Here is a 24,394-nt window from a genome sequence, read left to right on the forward strand (position 1 = left end):
GCTTTGAATCTTTCCTTCTGCCAGCCGACCAGTTCCATTCAGCACGAGGCTGTGTATTCTGATGGAGTTGTTGTATTCCGTTTCAATTGAAATGTTCGGATCCACAGTCAAGGACTTAACGCTCAGTTAAGCGAAGTCATGTTTAATATGATTATGCTTTTTTAAGCTCTGAAATGATGTAATGGATGGTGTTTGAATGTAACAAAGTGCAGCGGAGACGGGGTATGAATTTGTAGGTCAGACGGAGAGGAAAGGAGGGATAGAGTCGAGAGAAGAGGTATAAAAGATTCTTTAGAGTAGAGAGGGGAGGAGAGAAAGCGAGAGGGCTCTCTAAGTCTCAGGAGATGTGCCTCTTGAGTTAGTGATTATAAGCTCTTTCAGTATGTAGATAACAATCTGAACAGCATGGCAGGAGTGAGAGAGAGAGAGAGAGAGAGAGAGAAAGAGAGAGAGAGAGAGTGAGAGTGAGAGTGAGTGAGAGAGAGTAATTACAACCTCAATTAAACAAGAGAATCTGAGATTAGGGTCAAGAGCCCTATCACACTACATCACTGATACAACTCTGCCACTTCATCCCTCTCTTTGTCTTTTCTCTTTCTTTTTCTCTGTTCTCCCTTTTTCCATGTTCTTTATACTTTCGATGTCTCTGGGTTTTGTTGCTAGTATTTTTTACTTTTATAGTAATGAAACTTTTGATATGAGCTGCAGCATTAAGCCCACAGGGAGGTCTCACCCCTCTTGGCTAATAAATATTCATGAGCGCACAGTGACCATCTCCCCCATATACTGAAGGTCAGGCTTTCTGATTTTTTTATTTTATTTTTATTTTTTGCCACGAGGGCCTTGAATTATCGAGAATCTGTACATCGGAAAAGCGCTTCAGGGCCCTTTGTATCCTATGGGAGGTGTTTCAAGATTATATGAATGAACAGCTATGCATTACAATTTGCAACCGGGTTTGCTCAATATTCAGTAAAGTACGTGCTCCATATTTAGAATATTTGGAAAATGGGATTTTTTTTTTTTACTGTTGTTGTTGTAATTAATGATGTAACTGGGTTAATGAACTATAGACTAATTGTTGAATAATAATGTAATTATTTCGATAGGCATATATAATCTGCTGTAAGTAATTTTTTAGAAACAGAAATGCACTTTAAATATCACCTGAAAGATCGCACTACTAGGTTAAGTGTCATGTAAGATAGCCTATATGGAGGACCAAACCTGCAGGAATAAAAAAACAAAAACAATCAAATAAATTCTGCTTTCGTTTATATTTATTTATTCCCACATGTATTTTTTTTTTTAAACAGATTTATTGATTTATTTATACATTTATTTCTTTTTACTTTTCCGTGTACAACATGTAAATGAGGGAGGCGGTCCAGTGCATCATTGATTGAGCGTTCACATAGAAGTGAGGTCGCTTTTTTTTTTTTTTTTGCTTTATTCATTTCCCTATTATTGCATTTATTTATTTATCAATATATTTTATTGTTTATAATTATGCAAGTTTGGTCATCTATATCAGCAAACTGCAAAAAAATAATAATAATTTTTTTTACAAAATAAATAAAATAAAAAATATATAATTCGAATGATACCAATGGTCGCGCTGCCTGTCAATCATTTTGTACGTTCACGCCACGGTCACCCCATATATGGACATCAGGAAGCTAGAGCGTGTCAGTTCACTTCACACCCACATGGTTCACACTCACAACGATTTGCAGCAACCGTTACAAAACGGCTAATGCTTCCAGCCCTTTTAATTATTAATTCATGAATAATTGATATTGATTATATAGTGATGTCAAACCTCTCAAGTGCTTCAACAAATCACCCAGATACATCCTGGTTATGGAGTTTAGGAAAAAGCTTCGACAGCATTCCTGAGGCAGGTCCATCATGCAAACTGGTGTAGTATAATTGAACTGCAGCTCTTTCTTCACAAGATTAAATGAGAAGTACTGTGGGGTTTAAAGCTTTGACGATGTATCGATTGCATCATTTGTTTGTTTAGACTATTTATAGTCCTCAAGTGTGCAATGACCCTTTGTTAAATATTATTATTTATTTTTTTAGAGCAAATGACTTATATTGTGCAGCCTGTGTGTGTGCATCTATCTATGTATGTATGCAGGGCTTGACATTAACACCCGCCAACCCGCCAAATGCGGGTGGATTTTGCTCGTGGCGGGTAACACAATCACTCCAACTAGCCACTTTGGCGGGTTGAGTAATAATAGTCTTTTCAAAAGGCATCTGAAATAAGTGTGACACCACGACACTAAAACTCCCATAGGGCTGTCAACGAATATTCTAAATTCGAATATATATTCGAATAGTTTTAAAAAAGAGAATTTCGAAGGTGAAAATGAATATTCGAATGTGAAAAAAAAACGCCCGCGGTAGCAGAGGCGCGGCTGTCTGCTTTGCGAGTGGGCGCGCTGCCTGAGGGATCAGGGACAGTAACAGGAAGAAGCGTTAACGTTTAAACAGAAACATTACTAAAGTGTAGGCTACTGTACTGACTGAATAGATATCGCATGAATAAGGTAGGTTAGATACAGCAGTTTCATGCACTGCAGGCTTCCACTGGTTTGATTATTTACCGTTTCACGTCAAGGAAAAGTTCCATGTTTACCACAGCACAGCTCGCTCGGAGCGTTCAATGTCGGTTCTATATAGGCTACTGTAAAACTTCAATTAATGTTAATATTTGTTTCAATCACTGAATGAAGCCTGCTATATAAGAGTCGCGACCTTAAATTGCTTGCACAAAACTCTTGATCAGCACTCAACATTTGCTTATTGTTGTTGTACATTTAAACTGTTATGCACAGACGCCTCATTCGCGCCGCAAGACCTCCAGACGCGCGTAAACGCGTCTTTACACTCGCGCCAGACGCTCTATTCGCGTTTGGTGCTGAGGGTGAGGGCGAGAGAGAGAAAGTGAGCGAGCCAGAGTGAGTGAGGTCTGCGGTCTTGGCCATTAGTTGATTTACTTGTTTTCGTGTAGTAATACGTTGTCAAATATGTTTAAACTTAAATAAACTACCTATACAAGTAGTTATGTCTCTTTGTATTAATTTGTCCTGTTATTGACGTAATGCGCGTCATTGACAAAATGCGCAACCAGATGTTCGAATAGTTCGAAGATAAGCTATGTGTTTTTTTTTAGAGGGAATATTCGAAGGTCATTTTTGAGCAATTTTGACAGCCCTAATGAGTATTGTCGCTAGTGACCGACAACAAAGAATCGAAGAGACAGCTAGCTGCCCTGCTGGAGTTATGTAGTATGCCGGTGGAGTGGCGACATATAATACATAATAGCCTACATGGTTTTATTTTAAAAAAGGAACTTTACACACAACCTTATCAGAGCTAATGATAATGACCTGTATTGTTATATATTTATGTAGTCTTGATTTGGGTGTGTACAGTGGTTTTACATTTAAAAGGGTTGTAAATCTAGTTCAAGTAAATTTTAGCACGCCATAGTCAACTTTTATCAGGTAATTTCACAACAACAAAAATGTGGCTAGTAAAAATGCTGTGTGGCTAGTAACTTTGGAAAACCACTAGCCACATTGGCTAGTGAGCAAAAAAGTTAATGTCAAGCCCTGTATGTATGTCTGTCTGTCTGACTGACAAATAAAAAGGAAATTAAAATAAATGTGAAAAGGAACGAGGTAAGAGAAAGGAAAGATAAGAGATGAGATAGGAAAAAAGTAAGTAATAGGCAGAATTGCAACGTTTGCTTGTGGCTCTCTGATGTTTTAATAGAAGCTAAGTGCTGAGGAATCGGATGAGAATTGTGAGGATTTCCTGGTTTCCTGAATAAGACCTCATTACTATTATGGACATGTTTAGGGTGGAGAGGCTTTTTTGGCTGCTTGTTGGTGAAGTATCATTATGTAATGACATAAGATGACCCTTGCATGTCATGCCCTGTGTGTTTTTGTGTGTGTGCGCATTCACATAATGTCCATATAATGACCATACTAACTATTTTATTTTCTTCCCTGGTTTGTGTCCATGACAACATTCAAGGGTGTATGTGTATGTGTGTGTGCGAGTATATAATTATCGCAATGTGTGTTTTTAGGTTCTCTGCTTATATGGAAAAGTGTAATTCCACCTTTGTGAATCAATAATACATCTCTATTAAGATCCATTGGGCTTTATTAGGCAACATATGCTGTGTTGTAGTGCAGTTCTGGCTATGTAATTAATGGGCTGGGTGGGCCAATTAAATTTGGGTCCTTTATGGTTGTGCTGATTACTATGTTAAGGGACTGAATTTCAATGAATGCCTCCCAAACATTCCCACCCTCTTGGGGGAGTATGTGCATGCATGTGTAACTCTCTACATTTGCTTGCATGAGAGGATGCTTGTGCCCGTGCGTGTCAGCTGGGGGTGGCTCCAGCAATATAATTACTGCTCATAAATTACCCTCGAGGTCTTTTTAACCCACCTATACGTTTTTGTGATAATAATGATTAGAGACCGACAATAAATGCATCGGTATCTGGGTTAGTTCACAAGGCTTGGGTCAGTCTGTCTTTTAAGCAGCTCTGCTCTGTGAGATCCAGTTTGCAGTTACAGTGAATTCTATTGAGAAAATGAGTGATGTTATCTTTGTCAGGTAAGTCGTTAAATGTTAAATATGAATTATCTGTTGACATTTAATGGTTGTGAAACACAGTGCAGATGGATAGTCTGTATTTCAATGCGGTCAATATTTCAATATCACTTCGAGATAATATGGGCTGTCAGATATAATGACGTTCATTCTAGATAGGTGAAACACAAAAGGTGAATTTCTGATGAACATTGAAAATAGTAGCCTATTTATTTGATATAAGGAAAGAAAGTGGATGAGGATTGGAGGCTGTCTGGCTTTAAAATGATGGAAACCCCCCAAATATAATAAAAAAAGAGGTCCATACAAATGGACTCGTGCACAATATTAGTAGCGCTTAAATGACACATTGTGTAGGTCCTACAATTTAAAGCATTTTATTCCATTGGTCTGTTTATTCTATTCTGAACTGATCTTTTAATCTGCCTGCACTAGTGGTACTGCCTTAGAAGCTTTCTTCTAATGAAATTTATACATCAGAAATGCTCTCTTGAGAGCGATATAAATTGGGATGTGAAGGAGGGGCAGCAAGGAAAGGATGAGAGAGAATGCAGATACTGAGAAATTGAAAGAAAGAGAGAGAGCCAGAGCTGTAACAGAACAGCCTGGAGTTCTTTGAGCACTACTAGGGGACTTCAGGAACCATGGATTCAATCTTTGCCTTCCACATCCCTTCGTCAGAGAGATAAAAAGAAGGAAATAAAACGCTAGTAGTGAATGAATACAGCAATTGCCACAGGAGGAAGCAGCAGCAAGGATCTTTGCAATTATATGTGATGAGAAAAAGTGAATGTACCGATGGCAGCAAAAATGCAGTTTCTAGAACGCTTAAAGCTTACAACATTCCTGCGCTCAGACTTTAGTTTACAAAGTCACTTTTTGTTGATGTTTTTTGGGGTCTTTGACCCCTCATCAAGAAGTGAGGAATTACTAGCAAGTATAATGTTACAAAAGATTTCTATTTTAAATAAATGCTGTTTTTTTTTTTTTACTTTCTATGCATCGAAAATCCCTAAAAAATGCTTCACAGTTTCCAGAGAAAAAATGTAAAACTGTTTTTAACATTAATAATAATAAGAAATGTTTCCTGAAACCAAATCATCATATTATAATGATTTCTGAAGACTGGAGTAATGACTGCTTTGCCATTGCTTTATATTTTTAAATAATAAAATCAAAAACGAATGTTTAAAATTGTAGTAATATTTCAAAATATTACTGTTTTTACTATATTTTAGATCAAATAAATGCTGCCTTAGTGAGGATAAGAGACTTATCATTTTGAGATTTGCCAAAGTTGCAGAATTATATTTCACAGTGTTATTAAATTATTTGTTTTTAAAGTTTTTAAAGAACTTTAAGTGAGTATTAGATGATGGCAGAGATGATTTGAATGTAAAAACAGATCAAATGCAGATACTGATAAATCCTTTTCATTCATGTTTCAAAACATTCATCCTTTAATTTGAGCTGCTTGACATAGCAACATTGGCTTTACCAATGATGTGAGTTTAGGGTGGGGCTACTTGTTTGTTCAACCAATGGCTATTATGCCCCTTCTTACAAGATGTAATATAAGTGTAAGGTGTCCCCAGAATATGTCTGTGAAGTTTCAGCTCAAAATACCCCACAGATCATTCATACCTGTTGTAAATGCCCATTTTTGAGTGGAAGGAAAAACATGCTGTTTTCGTGCATGTATCTTTAAATGCAAATGAGCTGCTGCTCCCCACCCTGCTTTCAGTGAGAGGGCGAGAGCATCGAATAGGCCTGTTCTGCCAAAAACTAAAACATCTATTTGGTTTTGATTATCATCTTAATCACGGTCACGCTCACGTGACATCGCAATTCTTCATCATCATGAAGGTTTATTATATGTATGTCTTTTAAAGCCATATCAGTCTAAACTTCTAATAATATGGTTTTCTAAGTGCACACATCTGAAGCACGCACACAGAAAGCTGGCTGTCAAATGGCGCACCGCGTGAGTATTAAACTAAATTCTCTACTGCGCTTAAACTCTCAAATACACACAAGGTTATGTCACATAAACACAGTCAGTTATGTCTGTGAACATAAACCGCAAGTAAAGAAATCACATGTGTATATTAGATCTGTGTGTTAAAGTGAAAACAGCATAATATACAGTACCTACTGCTATAAATGCTGTTAATATATCAAACAACAAAATAAAAACGGAAATCACTCACTGCATTTAATTGAATATCTTTCGTATTAATAAGAATACATTTCTTACTTGAATGCTGCTGTTAAATGCTCTGGCGAGGAGATAAACATGGTGGACTGTGTACAGCTCACTCAGGGCGGGTCTATGCTAATAGGGAAGAGTCCGTCAGCAGTTGTGGGCGGGGCCTAAGCAATGTGATGTCACATTGCATAGAAACTGCGAACGGCTTATTCTGAGACCCTGCTTATGATTTATGGGGATTAAAAAAAAGGAGTGGATGGATTTTTACCATAATAGGTCCCCTTTAATTCTGAATAACCAGAGACAAACACAGAATATCACCAGTGGCATGTATCGAATGAACGGTGGGATAAGAGTCAAATAACGGATAATGTTCAGTCCATTGTAGTCTTTAATCTTCTCACCAAAAGTACTATTGATAACGTTCTTACTATGTGCTGCACGACTAAACAATCAATTAGGTTCCTTCAATGTATTGATACAGGGTCAAAGGTTAGTCTCAATAACCCGTAACCCACTAGAAATTTCGGCTAGTTGCTCACAATCACCAGAATCCATATGATTGGGTTTCACTGAACCGGTCTTCTGATTTCATCATTACGTCAATAGAGGCTTTTCATATCCATTCTGTGCTCAGGTGGGTCTGTTGTCCATTTGGCACTGGAATAGATTGTTTGTTGAATCCATTTTAGTGATGTGGGCTTGTCTGTGAGAAAAGTTCATTAAGGCACTATGGTTTCACTCCATGGAGGGCCAGAATCTTTTACATAGTATCTCAAATTCTTTAGAAAGATGTTTTGTTAATGTCGACCTCTGCATGAACACAAGCATACGAGCAAGTCCAGTGGGAATGGAAAGCAGAGAGTGACAATGTGGAATGTTTTTCTATCAGGTTTGGTTAGATGAGAAAGTCCAAGTCGAGAGAATTTTGGCAAATGTTTCAAGAAGTGGTACTGGTGTGGTTCTTTTGGGTTTTATTCCGGGGTAGAGTTTAATCTCAAGGGACTTTTGATGGAGGAAGGGCAGGATGAAGAGTCTGTCATGTCTTCGGTCTTTACCCCCATCTTTTTCAGTGACGATTCATCCGTAACAGAGATGGAGCGAGTGTAGCTGGGTCGCTTTGGAGGAACAGAGTCTGAAAAGCAGACAAGAGAATCAGTGTTTGCCACAAATGCTTCTGATTTATCGGATCATGTTGCAACAGTTTTGTTAGATGAGTCATGATGACTTCCATATTAATTGTGAAGTTGCATCACCGTGCTGACTAAACTGTAACAGCTGTGATGCAGTGTAAAACATTCACCAATAGAGGGCAGTGAGAGATGACAGAGTTTACAATGAAAATCTATTCAAACTCTAAATCTAGAAATGTTATAATCAAATTTTTTTTTTCAAAATGTATGGTTCGGCACTATTTCTAGGTCACTAATCATTAAGCAAATTTGTGATATTGATTTATATTAATTTTCAATTCCAAATTTTTACTTAAATTCTTATGCTGACAATATAATTTCAACATTTTTCTTGCTTTTTCTCTACCTGTGGAGGTAATGTCACTCTTGAGTTGGCAGTTGGTTTCCTCCTGCTGTTTTCTCTCGTACTCTCTCACCTGCTCGATCGTCATGCCTGCATAGTACGCAAATATTTGTTATACGTTTGCCGGTATTTGCGAAGAATTAAGACAGATTACATGCAGCATTTGAGCGCCAAGTGAGGGATCAGGATTCTTGTGTGTACTTATCAGAGCATGTGATAAATTATGGTAATGAACAGAGCATGTGATAAATTATGGTAATGAAGCATAACAATACGTCTCGTTTACCATGCCACTCGTCAATCCATGCCACCGCCTGTCTGTGTCCCACCAACAGAATGTCACGAATGTTCTATGATGAATCATAACATGCAGTAACATGACACATGATGAGATTACATGACTAAAAGCATGATGTAATGCATGGGACGTAACGCTCAGTACCCTGTGAACGAAGTCCTCTGTTCTTCCCTGGAAGCCGTAGACCTCAAAGCTACAGGTGACTCTTTTGTAGGAGCACATGATGGGTGTAGTGGAGTTCCTCCAGTCATCCACTAGGGGTCCCCGGCCTGTTTTCTCTGACACCCAGTGTCTCAGATCCTGTTTGTTTTAAGTAGATACACACATTACCTGCTGAGTGAGCAGATTATTGCTTGTCTTGTGTGTGTGTGTGTGTGTGTGTTGCATGCTGTGCATGAATCACTGTGCAGGGGTGACATTACTTTTCACAGTTGGTCATGTGGTGTCCCATTTTTAAAGCGTTAGAGGCACAAATTCCATGCTTTTTGTTGTGTGACCTATTAGATATGTCTGATAAATGATTATCTAACATAAAATTAACATAGCATGAAAAGTAGTTAGTGCTAAACATAACATTTTGGGTTCAGCCCTGCGTAAAATGAGCGATTTTGGCTTGTCTGTTGTCTAACAATAAAAATCTTTAGCATTTTTACATATTCTGTTGAAATGATGTTCAGTTAATTCTATTGTCATAAAAGCGGTTTCATTGAGCAAAAATGTAATATTTAGCTGTGTTCCACTTTTTTTTTTTTGCCTAACAATTTTGGTGCATGGGTTATGTTACAAAAAGTGTAACACTCAAGTAGTAACATCATTTGGACACTTTTTAAAGCATGACAAGTACATTTAAATAATAAGTTGTAACCTCCATTAAATGGAAAGCTTTTTGTGATTTCCGAGGATAAAATGGAAATTGAAGTCATCTAACATCGTATTTGAAAGCCATCATTAACAATGATTATGGCATAAACTAGATTATCAGGCTCTGTTTTCGTTCATTTATTACTGTAATTGACAATTACAGAACATAATTAGTCTCAACTACTTGTAATAATATAATATAATATAATAATATTTGAAGTATTGCTTCACCCATCCGTATTTAAAAATTTTGGTCCCTTGTCTGTAGAAGTCATAGTTTTGTCTGTTTTTCTTTTTTGGTAATCCTTGGATTTGTCTTATTCCTAACTTGGCATATGACAGCTATGGATTTGAGGTTGTGCATGACTGAATCTGAGAGAACATGGAAACATGCTTTCCTCTGATGTATTGTTTGTCCACTGAAAGAGCAGCAGATTCCGATAAACTGTGTCTCTAAGTAGAGCACGCTGACAAATGTGTTTTTTATGCAGGCCTAATGTTTGTCTTGTGGTTTTTGTTTCTGCACTTGTGTGCAGTGCACACATACTTATGTAGAGCTGTGTTAGTTTCTGTTGTGTCATTTAAATACTAGCTTTGAAGACATTTGCACTGCTATAAGGGTGCAAAGACCTGTAGAGAACACAGTAGACTGGATGTTTATTTATTTGTGTGTCAGAGTTGTTCACCGTTCGGAATTTAATTCTAATTAAATTTGATGCACATGATACAGATGATACATAAGATTAAAATGTAAGGAAGAACAAGCTAACTGCTGTAGGCCTATATGTGTTGTTTTTAATAATAACATTGTTCGGTATGAATTACCCTGTTATCATACACCCAACAATATTTGAAATGCCACGTATAGACATTAATTGTTTCATGTCATGGTGGAAGAACATTTCATTTAACAGAATTTTCAGATTTTCTCAATATATTAAATGGATTTAAAAAGTTATCTGAAACCGTATCAGTTATTTGATTCTGCCTTTCTGTATATTTTTCTTTAAAAAGTATAAATTGCTCTTTATACATAAAAATACATTACGTTATATTTTAGGAAGGGGTCTCTCTCAAGGGGATCATTATATTTGGGGGACTTTCCATTAAAACCTTATGTCAAATCTGTTTTGATGTTTGTGTTAACTTGACGGCACTCAGTTTAGACTCAGTTTAGTCTAATGAGCTGAGAATTTTTCAGCCTACATATCAGGAGATAAATAGGCATAATTAGTTAAAATGAATGATTTATTTATGTTTTGACGAAACTTGTGTTAGACTATTGAATTTCCTCTTATGTAGACTGCTGGTCTATACAGTCGTCTTCCTGACGTTCCCAATTCAAATCCCAATTTAGCGTTCGATGGCATGTGGCCAATTCAATTCACATTCCAACTCATGAATAGAAAATGAGCCCACTCATAAATTCTGAATTTTACCCACCCCTGATTTAGTTTTGCCATGTATTTATACATATATGAATGTATATGTACCTCCGACTTCTTGTAATGCTTATCAGGGATCGGATCGCTCAAAATATCCAAAAAGCAGACCGTGTCCTTTGGAGTTGGGTCATCACCAAACACCTGCACAGGAGACATCAGCCAACATCAGACAAATCCAACAATATATCAAAGAAAACACTGCTTTCTTATTCCAGCAATACCCAAGTAAAATATGACAGTGTAACTTAAAGTTGTCTAAACATAGAAGAATAGAAATGCACCAACGTCTGCATCTGTTTGAAGACAAAGGGAAGCTGTTTCAGTGCTCAGCATTGCTCAGAGCAATCCTGATGTAAAATACCACACATTGCAATGCAACCAGTTAAACATTCTGTAGCCCATTACAGAACCTTGACACACTATATAACAGAAAGACTGTAGGGCGTAGGCAGAGACTGAATTAATGCAAAAAACATGGAAACAAAGAGTGCAAAACCAAGCCTATATAGGCAGAAGTACTGAATTATGCACACCACTGCAGGCCAGTGGAGAAATAAACCAGATAACAAGTCTTAACTTAAAGGAGTGCTGCCTTAACTGTGCAGCATTGGAATAGAATGAATGAAAAATAAGCAATTAAGGAAATAAGTGGTGTTCTGATCTTTCTTTTGTGGGCTCTCTGTTTCAAAAAAGTTGTTTATGGGTTAAAATCGATGCAGGTGTTTTAACAAACCCCTGCTCTTTTCCCTCTCCTGTTCTTTCCTCTCTCTGACTTTTTATCTCTGTCTCCTCGTGAGGAAAGCTGTTTACTGTTCCTCTTGTCTGATGTGTTGACACTTGCACCAGTATTATTTTGATTTGTTTGAATGTGCTGGAGTTGTGAAACTTGTATGCAGTGTCTGTATGAAAAAAACAATATGTTGGTGTTCATTTGGAGGTTAAGGTTTGGAACAACTTAATGGCGAGTAAATGATGACTATCCCTTTTAGTCATGTGTTTGTGAATGAGGGAGTGTGTCTGCTGCGTGTGGAGAGAAAGTTGGATGAGTTGGAGGAAATTGTATCAGTAACAAAACTCCCCCCCGCCATCTCCCTCGCTCTTTCTTTCTCACAGGCAGATACTCATAAATCTCTGAGTTTCTTTGCGGCAGGTTGGATCTTGTTTAATTCTTATTTTTCGTTTCTTAATAACAGAGAGCACTCCGGGGCACAACGGCCCCTCTCTCTATCTCTCTATCTTTCTCTCTCTCTCTCATTCGCTGTATGCAAACAAACACGGCAAACCTGTAACAATAACTCATCTCATCTCAATAACTACTTAGAAAAAAGTCTGAATGACAACACAGCTAAATTAACAGTTTGTTCACTTCATTAAGTAGGCGTCTCAAATTACCTGAGGGCTTTTTTTTTAAACCTAAAACTTTAACTGTCTACAGTAAACAGTTATTAGTGCAGTTTTATGATTATTGATGCATTAAAAACCTCAAAGCGACTCATGAGATTGTATCTCCTGAGAACAAATTTTGTCCTTGCAGTATATCGTCCCATTAAGAAGCCAGAAAGTGAGAAGTTATTTAAACAAATGTATATATTTAAATAAATATGAACGCACAAATTAAAAAATTCTGGCCAATATTGATAAGATGATAATAACTTTATTTTTGTAATAAATTGAAATGATTTTATTATTGTTTTGCTTTTTTTTTTTCTAAATACGGTAAGTAAAAAAAAAAAAAAAAAAAAATTATATGCTAAATAAATTTAGGCATCACAAAATTATATTGTACAGTATGAAAAATGGATATTAATTTTTAGATCAGCCAAAGATTACATTTAACTATTATTAAACAGTTGCCAGCTTGAACAATAAAATATGAATGTCATCCAAAAGTATACTAAAAAGCTGATATGGTACAGATATATTGTGTATCCATGTACTTTGAAGACTACAAACATAAATCAATCAAATTACATATATATTTGTAATTAAAATAACTGTATTTCAGATGAGAAAGCCAAATAAAGTTTCTGGAGTACACTACAGTTTAAATGGTTGGGGTCGTTAACATTTTTCAAAAATGTTGTTAAAAAGAAGTTTTATTACCAAGATGCTCATCAAAGATTGCATTTATAATTGTGACATATTATTACAATTTAAAGAAACTTTTTTCTATTGAAAAATATTTAAAAATGTAATTTATTGCTGTCATGGCAAAGCTGAATTTTCTGCAGGCATTACTCTTCAGTGTCACATGATCCTTCAGAAATAATGCTGAATTGACGCTCAAGAATATTATCATATCAGTGCTGAGAACGTATGCAGCTTAATATTTTTGTGGAAATCGTGCTAATTTTTTTTCAGGATTCTTTAAATAGAAAGTTCAAAATAAAAGCATTTATTTGAAATATAATAATGTGATATGTAATGTATGTTTTTTTTTTGTTTTTTATGTCTTTACTGTCAATTTTGAACAATTTAATGCATCCTTTCTGTATAAAAGTATAAGTTTCTTTAAAACAAACAAACCCCAAACTTATGAATGGTAGTGTACTAGCTGTGCCGATAAAACTGAAAGTGCGCCAACAGCTCTGTTGGTGTAAATACAAGAGCCCTATAGCTTTGCTATAGTCTGACCTGAGGCCCTGCTTTTAAGGCACTGGTGTCCGGTGTCACAGGAGTGAGGTGGACTGTTTGGATCTGCTTACATGACTGTTACTACTGAGTGCTTCACAGACGGACATGAGCACAATGGCCTTTACAAGGACGCGGCAGCTACGTGAGCCTCTGATGAATCGCCCTCCTTTAAGAGGATTATCTCCTGTAAGAACACACACTTGTGTGTGTGTGTGTCTGTGTGTGTGTGTATGCATGCATGTTGCCTTCTCTCGCTCACATTTTCACTGCAACCGTTGTCATTCTCAAAGTGCGTCTCGATCCTGACGTGGAACCTCGGTAGGAAGGAACACTTTTGGAAGGAGTAAAGAAACGAGAAAGAGGGAGAGCGAGGTGATTATCTTGTTTGCTCAGTGGGTCAGTGAGCCAAGAGCAAACTGCATGATTTTGAGCTGACATGTGAGAATACTTACTGAGTACTCTGTGGTAAAACACCAATGGACGTAGAAGGAGAAAAGTATGCAAAAGAGAAATAGAGTGTTAGGTTACGGCTGGTTACTGGTGCATTAAAAACACAAGATGGATGTATGTGCCATGTGACGGCACATTACTATTCAAACACTGGTGTATTTATTGTAACAAAATACTTGGGCTGACCTGTTATGGTGTAAGGGTAGAAGTTCCAGGCAGTTTCTGTTATATAAAAAGCCATGGGAACAAACTTTCTCATCCAGGTTGGCAGTTTGCTGAACACAGACAAAAAGGGAAACGAGAAGATGTTATGACGCAACAGACACATTATACAACCATCGGCTTAACTCCAGCATGAAGTTTGGAGTCAGTAAGATTTTAATGCTTTTATTCAGCAAGGATGCCTTAAATTGATCAAAACTGACAGCAAAGACATTTGTAGTATCCTAAAAGATTTACATTTCAAATAAATGCTGTTCTTTTAAACTTAACCATCAAACAATCCTGAAAAAACAACAATAATTTATTAGGCAGCACAACATTTAAAGCAGCACAGCTGTTTTCAACTGTGATAATAATAAGAAATGTTGCAACACTTTACTACAAGGTTTCATTTTTTTAACAGTATAGTTACTGTATTAACTAACATGAACTAACCTTGAGCAATACGTTTGTTACTGTATTTGTTCATCTTTGATAATAAAGCTGACAATTCTGATGCAGAACTGCAATGTCATGTGAGCGTCACCGCGTTAGAGATGATAATCAAAACCAAATGGATGTTTTAGTTTTTGTCAGAGTATCGGAGGCACAAGTTGTAAAAGCTCCGCCCTCTTCTGGAAAAGAGCAGCAGCTCATTTGCATTTAAATATACATGCACGAATACAGCATTTTTTTCCTTCCACTCAAAAATGGGCCATCACAGTAATAAATGACATTTTAAACTATATTAAAATAGAAGAGGTATTTTAAATTGTATAATATTTTAGAATTTTTTTACTGTATTTTTATTCTTACCGGCCCCAGACTTTTGTACGGCAGTGTACATTGTTCAATGGTTGGCTAAAATTAATTGGAAAAAGTCTTGCATTGTTTGTTTGCAGTTAGCAGTTGCCCTTTGTTTTGATATTTTGTGTCTTGTTAAACGAAAATCATTTAAAGTTTGTCTTAAGTGTCCAGATACTTTTTGGGGCCACTGTAGATGTGAATGTGCAGGGGTGAGAGGTCAGGCAGCAGTCACAATAGCTATAAGTCTCACTTCCAGAGGTGTCAGGTGCCATCTGTCCCTCACAAAAAAAAAAAAAAAAACCAGTCAGAGTCCAAATAAAAACCACCACAGAGAGAGAGAGAGAGCGAGAGAGAGATAATGAACTCAGCACTGTAAGATAAGGCAGCACAGACAGCGCTTGAGATTTACAGCCTGAGGACTTGAGTGATGGATGAATGGACAGAGGATGAGAAGAGAGGGGTGGAGAAGAGAAGATGTAGATCATTCACGGTCAGCCAGTTGTGTCGAGCGCCACGGATGTGACCTCGCGTTCTCACACTCTCTCTTTCCCCATTTCTGAAGTGACAGACATTTCCACAGTGTGTCCAGCCGAACAGCACATTCCCACCAAACAACTGGCATTACATTTCAATCCTTTGACGCCCGTATCTTGACGATACAAGTTAAATTATTCATAATTACAATGCAGCGGTTCAGCATGATGTACTTGTAAACAGCATATAATGATCTCGTCTGCGGTAATATCAGCATTTGAATTAGACTCACATGCTCCACGATAAGATTTATTTGACCATTAGGAACTTAATGCTCTGCCCTTTTGGTCTTTGCTAACACATTAATGGCTTGAAAAATTTGCTTTACTGCTAGAGGTGCAGTAATTCATATTCACAACAGCATCTAATGACTGAGTGTGTGTGTGTGTGGGGGGGGTGTTCTGTCCTTGTAGGGCGAGAGTGTAAAGAATATAACAAAACAGGCAATTACAATAAGTGTGTATGCATGTTCACCGCGTGGGATGATATGTCTACGTGATCTTCCTTAGGACGTTATGTTGCTGTGCATTTTTGCTTGAAGCTCGAAAGGGAGAGAAAAGGTTTTTTTGGAGGTAAAGTGAGAGATGGTCGGAGCTCTGCTGCATGCATAAAGGTGTTAGCTGCAGTCATCAATAATAGCTGATCGCTGGCACGTTGGCAGATGTGTGATGTAAACCGTGAACAAAACAGGATGGCTTATGCGTGCCCGTGTGTGTGTGTGTGTGTGTGTGCAGTGTGCACGCTCTCACCTGTTGAGGTAGATGCGTTTCTCTGTGATCTGACCGGCTCCGTGTTTGTGGTCTGTGCAAGGTTCATTACGGACGACCTCCACCCCTTCACCTCCTCCGCTCTGCTCTCTGCTGTGCTTGCTGATCATGTATAACTGGCCGATCTTGTACTGAGGAAGAGAGAGAGAGAAATTGCTGACCCCTGTTTGTGACCTCATGTTTCATTTCTCTCTTTTTTTTTTTGGCCTTGTTTTTTAGCTAGGTTGAGCAAAATCCAGGATTTTAGAAATGGCTCACTTTCAGCTCACGATTTGGAATGTGAATTGAATTGGCTACGTTCCACACGGATGTTGAATTGGAATTTAAATTGGAATGACAGGAAGTTGAATTCCCCTAGTGAACAAACCTATACCAAAATGTATTTAAAACACATTTATTTCATATATAGTACAAATCTATTAACATATTTGCTGACATATCACTTGAGACTTAATGATATAAATATTATAATTCAACTTTTTTTTGGAGTACTACTTTTTTGCACAATGCACATTTATTGCCTGAAATGTGTTTTAATATCACTGTTAGTAAGGATAGTATGATCACTGTATAATTTAAATGCAAGGTATTTAAAGTGTACCTAAAGTATACGTGCAAATGTAAAATTTTAGCACAATCAAATATACTTATATATATATATATATATATATATTAGAATTGAGTAAATATATATATATATATATATATATATATTTTTTTTTATATTATATATATATATATATATATATATATATATATATAAATATATATTTAGCGACAGCGTAAATTCTTAACTCACTGATTTTAACTAATTATGCCAACTTATTCTCTGATATACGCTTCGTCAAGTTCAATAATGCCAAATAAACATAGCATTAGCTAGCAAGATTTAAATTTTGCCATGCTGCAAAAAAAGTGCATCACATTGTTTTCAGAAATAGAAAAAATTTACAATAATTGTGAATCTATTATTATTATTATCATTATTATTATTATTTAATTTATTATTAATATATTACGTAAATTAGGGCATTCTTGGAAACTGTGTGTTCTGCCATAATGATCCATGAAACAAAATTGAATTTGTTAAATATAATAAAACATCTATAAATTAAACATTTAAATTAAAAGTATGACATTTCTTTAGGTGCCATTTTGCAATTAAACATTGATTATTAATATACTCTTTTTTTTTTTGGAATACATTTTGTGGTATTTATGATAACATGTAACAATTTATGGCTTATTTATTCTGAAAAATGGTATTAACAAAGAGATCAAATTTATGAGTTTCCTTTTTTTGAGAATGGCTTGTTCAATAATGATCTATGAAATTAAATTTGATTTGTTAAATATAATAAGTCAACAATAAATAAAATATTTTCTTTGAATTATTACATTTCTGTAGGTGCCATTTTGCAACGAAACATTGATTTATTACTGTAATATAATACATTTGGATAATATATGTTGTGATATGTGCTATTATGATTATGATATATGTTTATGGCTAATTTATTCTAAGAAATGTAAAAAAAATGTAAACAAAACGATACATTTACAGTTATACTAAACCGTCACTAGCGATGTTTCCATTCCATCCAGTTTAACTTTTGCGCAAAATTGGAATGTTGCATAAAACGTTTACAAATAAAGCAACATTTCCATCCCATGTGTTCAAGTGAACAAAATGGTCACTTCCTGGGAAATTGGAGCAAAATATCTGTAATAAAAATGCAAGTTGTTGCAATCAGGGAAGCCACCAAATGTGGGTGGAAACATAGCTAATGTCATTGTCATAGTGTGCTTGATCTGTCATAGAAATAGGTTTTGTTTTTTTTGCCTAAAGATTGATATTCACTGAAGAGCACAAAATGTCTCAGGGTAATTTGTTCCACAAATTCTTCTGAAAAACCGTGTTGGCAGTACTGACAATGTTCCTGCTGTTTGTCTGAGGGCCGATTCTTTTGAAATCTGTTAATGCGAAAACTCATTCCGACAATCATTGTCACTGATGATGACGACAGAGACCTTGTGAAGCTTGGAGCATAAAAACGCTGTCTGTACGCACAACAGAGCTTGTCCAGAAAAAGGAGGCGGTGCTCCTGTCTGGAAACTATGCGGTCTAGTGCTGATGTAGTCCATAGACAAATTCTAAGGCAGACTTTTAGGTCAGGTGTGCTTGTTTGGGCTTGTCTGATCTGAAGAGCACAAGTTGGGCTATCTGAAGGTGAAACATAGATAGACTAAACAATCCCTGACCCTTCTGTTGAAACCCAAGCTGTTTGTTGGGAAGGCCTTTGTGTTTTGTTTCTAGCCTTGAGGTGGATAACTTAAAATGAAAACACATAACTGGTCAAACCCGTTTAGGTAAAGAAAACGGCTGAAATGGGGAGATTATGAAATGCAACCCACAGACATACACAGAGCTAGATTAATGTTTCATCTGCATAAACAGAGTGGAATAAACATCTTGATAATGTTTACTTTGATGCACCAATCATGTGGACAGCTGCAGTACACACTTAACATATGGAAGCAAACCCAAACACATGTAAAAAGTTACAAACTTACCTCATCGACAGTGAGCGGCATGCATATCCGGTATTCTTTTATCAACATGGTGTGGTTGAAATTAGACTAGTTTTATCCTTTTGTCTCTCTTTCTCTTTCTGTTTCTCTTAAGCGTCTGTTAGGCTGAGTATGAAACTGTCAAGCGGTTTCCGTAAAGCAATGTTGCACCCCTCTTCCTCTCTCACTTCACTGATGTCAGAGCTGGTCCTGTAAACTCTGCCAATGTGTATCCGCCGTGTTTATTTTATTGTTCTCATAGTCTCTCTGTCTTTTGTCTGTCTTTCTCTTTCAGTGTCCCTCTTTCCTGGCTCTCTGTGTCATGAATGTACTCACTCCTTTAGCATTCAGTTCTTCCGTTCTGGTTTTAATTTACGCTTTAATGTGATAGTGCAGAGATAAGAGCAAAACCGAAGCTTCCTCTCTCTACTTCTCTCTTTCTGTGTCTGTGTTAAAGAAGAAAACAGACTGCAGTTCATGTGTAACCTTGCCATGTTCTTTGCCCCTCCCTCTTCCCTCCCCTCGTCTCCGTTCTGTGTGCATTCTTTTCTTCTGTGCTTATCTTTATTCTTTCTCTCCTGCCTCAGGCCATTCCCCCCCTTCCCTCCTCTACCTGACTTTACTTTCCTCTACTGGTTTCCCAGACAATACCATCGCTCCATCTTTTTCATCTTTCATACTTATAGTCCTACTTTTACTTTCTCCCTCTTTCCCTCTTTTATCCTGCTCTCTCAATAAACTTCACTTTGCCCCAGATTAAACAACCACACTCTGTTTACAATACAAAATGCACTAACCTGCCCAATCTATAGAATCTTTTCTGCCAGATTGTGAGAGAGGTTTACACTATTGTTCAAAAGTTTGGGGTCAGTAAGATTTTTATTTTTTTTAAAAGAAATTAATGCTTTTATTCAGCAAGCAAGTGACTGTAAAGACATTTAAAATGTAGCAAAAGATAGATTTTTCAAATAAATGTTGTTCTTTTGAACTTTTTTTCCATCCATTAAAGAATCCTGTAAAAAATGTATCATGGTTTTTCACAAAAATGTCAGCAGCACTACTGTTTTCAACATTGATAATAATAATAAATATTTATTGAGCATATCAGCATATTCGAATAATTTCTGAAGGATCATGTGACACTGAAGACATCCTTCAGAAATTATTCTAATATTTTGGAAATTCAGCTTAGACATCACAGCAATGAATTACATTTAAAAAGATCACATCACATTTCACAATATTATTGTTTTTACTGTACTTTGATCAAATAAATTGAGACTTCTTTCAAAAACATTAAAAATGATTTAAAAATTTATTTTTTTTGCTTTCTGAGTTAAAGTTAATTTGATATTTTTGAGGCAGAAGTGTCTGTAATATTAGTGTGGTACAGCTTTCATGATGTTGTAAAGAAGAAGAAAAAAGCTTTATTAAAAGGAAACAAGACACTTGCAAAGTTCAGGTTGCAAAATCCCATGTGTTGTGACTCCCCAAACTTTTACTGATTATTTATGCATTAATAACTCATGACATTTGTAAAGATAAATTCTTGAAAATATATTTAAAAACATTTGTGTGTACACTGACATATATTTAAGACATAAGGAAAAAGTTGTACTACTAGTGGTTATATACCACATGACATTTTTTGAGTCATTACTGATTTTTGTGTAGAAAATGGTATAAAAGTAAAGGACTTGGATTTATGAGTAGTGGATAGGGAATCAATATATCATTAGCTCAGTTAAAAAAAAAAAAAAAAAATCTATGGAAATTCCCCACTATGGTGGAAAAACAAACCTGTGCGTGTGTGAATTTTATCAGAGGCGGCTGCAGGGCACTCCACTTGGAGTCCATGGTGCTCATCTGATTGAAGATTACCTCAAGTACAGGAGTAATTAAGCATTACAGGAGGAAGTCTATGCAATTTCTCATCTCCCCCACCCTACCCTCACTCAGCAGATCCAGTCCCCATTTGAAATTTAAACGCCCCCAGCAAAGCACAATAGTTTTCTGCTCTGGTTATTTTGGTTTCACTGTGAACTGCCCCGTTTTCTTTACTTAGCATAACTATGTTGTCTTCTCAAAGCAGAATAGTTTTACACCTTTAATCCTCAAACAAAAGGAACCTGCTCAGCTTCTGATCGAATGTTAATGTCTTTCGGTTTCTGTTCTGTTCAATTGTTTTATCAGCTTAACCGGATCAGGCTAAACTAAACCCTGTCATCTTGTGGGCAACAGCAGAGTCAATGTGTCTTATTTTGGGGAGACCAGTGGCCTGTGTGTAGTAGTTGGTATTAGTGTAGAATGGAAACTATGAAAAAGAAAACCGAGGGGGGAACGAGGGAGAACTGAACACAAACTAGCCTGCTGTGCTCTGAATGAATCTGTGAGAGCTGGTTGAGCGACTGCGTCAATGGAGTGTGCAGACGTTTTTGATCTTTATTTACGATGTACTCTTTACACCAATGACACTACTACAATGACTCTATATCTGCTGCTCTCATTCCTGGGATTTTGTAGGGCAAAGGATAGATTAATAGTAGAGATCAGCAGGACAAAGTCAATATTTATGTAATGGGTTTCCTTTCTGTGTTTTTGTTTTTGTTTTTTACTGTAAAATACCAAAATTGCTGCAGGTGATAAGGGTCTTGTTCGTTTGCATTCCAGCACTGGATTACCAGTATGATGCACAATAATGAAATGAAACCTGTTTGACAGTTGTAAATTCTCTCTCAGTATTACTTACACTGTCAAGGTGTGGTGTAGGCAGAAGAAGAGGGAGAATCAAAAGTTCCAATGCAAACTTTTACTAACAATATGATTCAAACAGGCAGAAGGTACACTACACACACACACTTAGTAGAACCAGGGTTCTCAAGTTTTATCAAAAGCTTGGAGTGAGATCACATGCGGTTAGGGGAGGAGCCCCAATGGAGCCCCGCCCCCGCCCCACTCCTCCATAGGCTTTCAGAGGGACCGAAACTTGCTGGCCCAGAAAAGTTATTAAAGAGATCGTTAATATAGTCCAAGTGACTACAGTGGCTCAATCTTAAGTATATCAAGCGACGAGAATACTTTTTGTGCGCAAAAACAAACAAAAATAACGACTTTATTCCACTATTCATTTCCTTCTCTCTGGGCCTCTAGTTGGTTCACGTAGTGTTTTTGCGTAGCGCGTCTGTGTTACACGTCACCACGTAGGCTCACAATTGGCCGAAGCGGGTCATGTGTGTGATGCGTGATGACGTGCAACACAGACGCGCAGCGCAAAAACACTACGAGGCCCAGAGAAAAGGAAATGAATAGTGGAATAAAGTCGTTATTTTTGTTTGTTTTTGCGCACAAAAAGTATTATCGTCGCTTGATATACTTAAGATTAAGCCACTGTAGTCACTTGGACTATATTAACGATCTCTTTAATAACTTTTCTGGGCCAGCAAGTTTCGGTCCCTCTGAAAGCCTATGGAGGAGTGAGACAACTCTCAGATTTCATCAAAAATATCTTAATTTGTGTTCCGAAGATGAACGAAGGTCTTACGCGGTTGGAACAACATGAGGGTGAGTAATTACTGACAGAATTTTCATTTTTGGGTGAACTAACCCTTTAAACACAAATAGGCTGAATTACCTGTCGAGAAGAAAGCAGGCAACTTCGGCGTCCGTTTTAAAATCTTTGCTTCTCATGAGCTCTTTCCATCTGGGAAAAGTTACTCCAGTATTGACTTTGGTCTTGCTGATTTGCCTGTCGCGTTGACGTTTTAATTTTCTCTTTCGCTTCCTTGGCGACTCTGCTACATGTCCTCGAAAATAGGCGTGATCCTCCATCAGCAATCTTTCAAATCTGCCGGCAGTCGCGAGTAATCTCCCCCTCGCATTCGTCTCTGTGTCACTGAGTGTAAAGCGCGAAAGGCGAAGCTTGAATTTACAGGTATGTCCCTCTTTGGCTAATGTAGTTTCAAGATGGAGGGGCAACATGGCGACCGGCATTCGAACCCCTCACCCGTATGTACTTTCAATGGCAGATTATAAACTTACGAGAATACTTTATTACTTGAAAGAAGTAAATATACATTAATGAGCACATATATTTTTGAAAGAACTAAGTGTTTTTTGCTAAGAATCAACTAAAAAAATTACACAGTGTAGCTTTAATAAACAGAACTGCATGAGTCTTGCGGAAGAACATTGTAGCCGGAGCTACTTCTCTATGTTTATGTCTAGGCTGAGTCACGCAGGCACTGGGCTACTCCGCAGCGGTGCCGAACCGACCGGTGTAAAGTAGTCGGAGTCTAAACGCTTATTACAGTCTTACCGTTGTGATTCAGGATAAGACAAAAACACTGTTTGAAAAGGGCATTCATGATGTAGGCTACTCGCTCATTATACAGCGAATTTTCGGTATTTGAAGCGACTTTCAAAAGGTGATTTACTCTATTTTGGTTGCTACCGTAGACATTTATTCTCAAACTAGAAACTTTTATCTCAGTACTTCTGTGATCATTTGAATATTTGTAACACAGAAATGTCGATACTGTGTTGTTGAAAAGACTGTGAAAGTAAAGCTGTTTCATATATAACTGCTCTCTCTGGGTCAGCGACAGCGCAAACAGATTTGAATGTTCCGGTGTGAAGTTTTTGCCATTTAGGAATGAGATTGTGTGGGTGTTTGAACGAGATAATTTAAAGGGGACCTATTATGCACCTTTTCACAAGATGTAAAATAAGTCTCTGATGTCCCCAGAGTGTGAATGTGAAGTTTTAGCTCAAAATACCCAACAGATAATTTTTTACAGCATGTTTAAATTGTCACTTTTTGGTGCTCAGAAAAACGCGCTATTTTAGTGTGTGCCCTTTAAATGCAAATAAGCTGCTGCTGCACGGCACAGGGGGCGGAGCTTCATGAGCTCGCGCTCAGTTTCAGGACAATTTCATCTCACAGAATGATGATAATATCAGAAACTCTCAGTAACGGTGTTCATTTCGACCCGGAGTCGGACAATAATGCCAACAGAGTCAGAGTGCTGTATGGAGATGGAACAGGTATAGTTTAATTACGGTTATAATGTATTTGTCATCTGTGCTTGTATCCACTATTAATAGCCTAACGTTACAAGTCTGCTGTTTCGGACCAGGTCCGAATGATGATCAAAAATATACTGATGAGTTTAATAAAGTTTATTGTACATCACACAAAAGATGAAGCGTCAGTTTTACTCCAGAAAATCACCGTAAGAGCTGAGTAAACACAGTATAAGAAGTGCGTAAGTACATAAACGAATTTCGGTATAGTTGAGGGAGTTGCATTTTCTTTGAAAACAAAATAATTCCACCTCGTCTTCAGTGGCTGCCTCAGATTTCGGGAGTAAATAGAGAGAGAGCTATGTGGATTAATACATCCAGCCACACAACACCTACAACGCTTGGGA

The 24,394-nt window shown here is 37.1% G+C and overlaps 1 protein-coding gene across 1 annotated transcript; it reads right to left on the bottom strand.

The window, feature by feature from the left end:
• Positions 1–6,852: 6,852 nt before the first annotated feature.
• Positions 6,853–19,482, bottom strand: pitpnc1b (phosphatidylinositol transfer protein cytoplasmic 1b). The gene is made up of 9 exons (XM_084385609.1): positions 18,969–19,482; positions 16,377–16,525; positions 14,255–14,360; positions 13,895–13,966; positions 11,050–11,142; positions 8,840–8,995; positions 8,684–8,747; positions 8,401–8,487; positions 6,853–7,996 (listed from the first exon to the last, which is right to left on the bottom strand). The coding sequence occupies exons 1-9, from the start codon at positions 19,014–19,016 to the stop codon at positions 7,836–7,838; spliced, it is 936 nt and encodes a 311-aa protein (XP_084241735.1). The 5' UTR covers positions 19,017–19,482; the 3' UTR covers positions 6,853–7,835.
• Positions 19,483–24,394: the final 4,912 nt, after the last annotated feature.

This window comes from Rutilus rutilus (genome assembly GCF_951802725.1).
Source record: "Rutilus rutilus genome assembly, chromosome: 17".
Lineage (NCBI taxonomy): Eukaryota > Metazoa > Chordata > Actinopteri > Cypriniformes > Leuciscidae > Rutilus > Rutilus rutilus.

Bases quoted from the DNA above. Each gene is read 5' to 3' on its own strand.
- pitpnc1b (XM_084385609.1), bottom strand. From the start codon at position 19,016: ATGTTGATAAAAGAATACCGGATATGCATGCCGCTCACTGTCGATGAG. The intron at 14,361-16,376 runs GTGAGAGCGTGC...GTCTGTGTTCAG, and splicing joins AAACGCATCTACCTCAACAG to CAAACTGCCAACCTGGATGA. The intron at 8,748-8,839 runs GTACTGAGCGTT...GATTCATCATAG, and splicing joins CAGAGGACTTCGTTCACAGG to AACATTCGTGACATTCTGTT.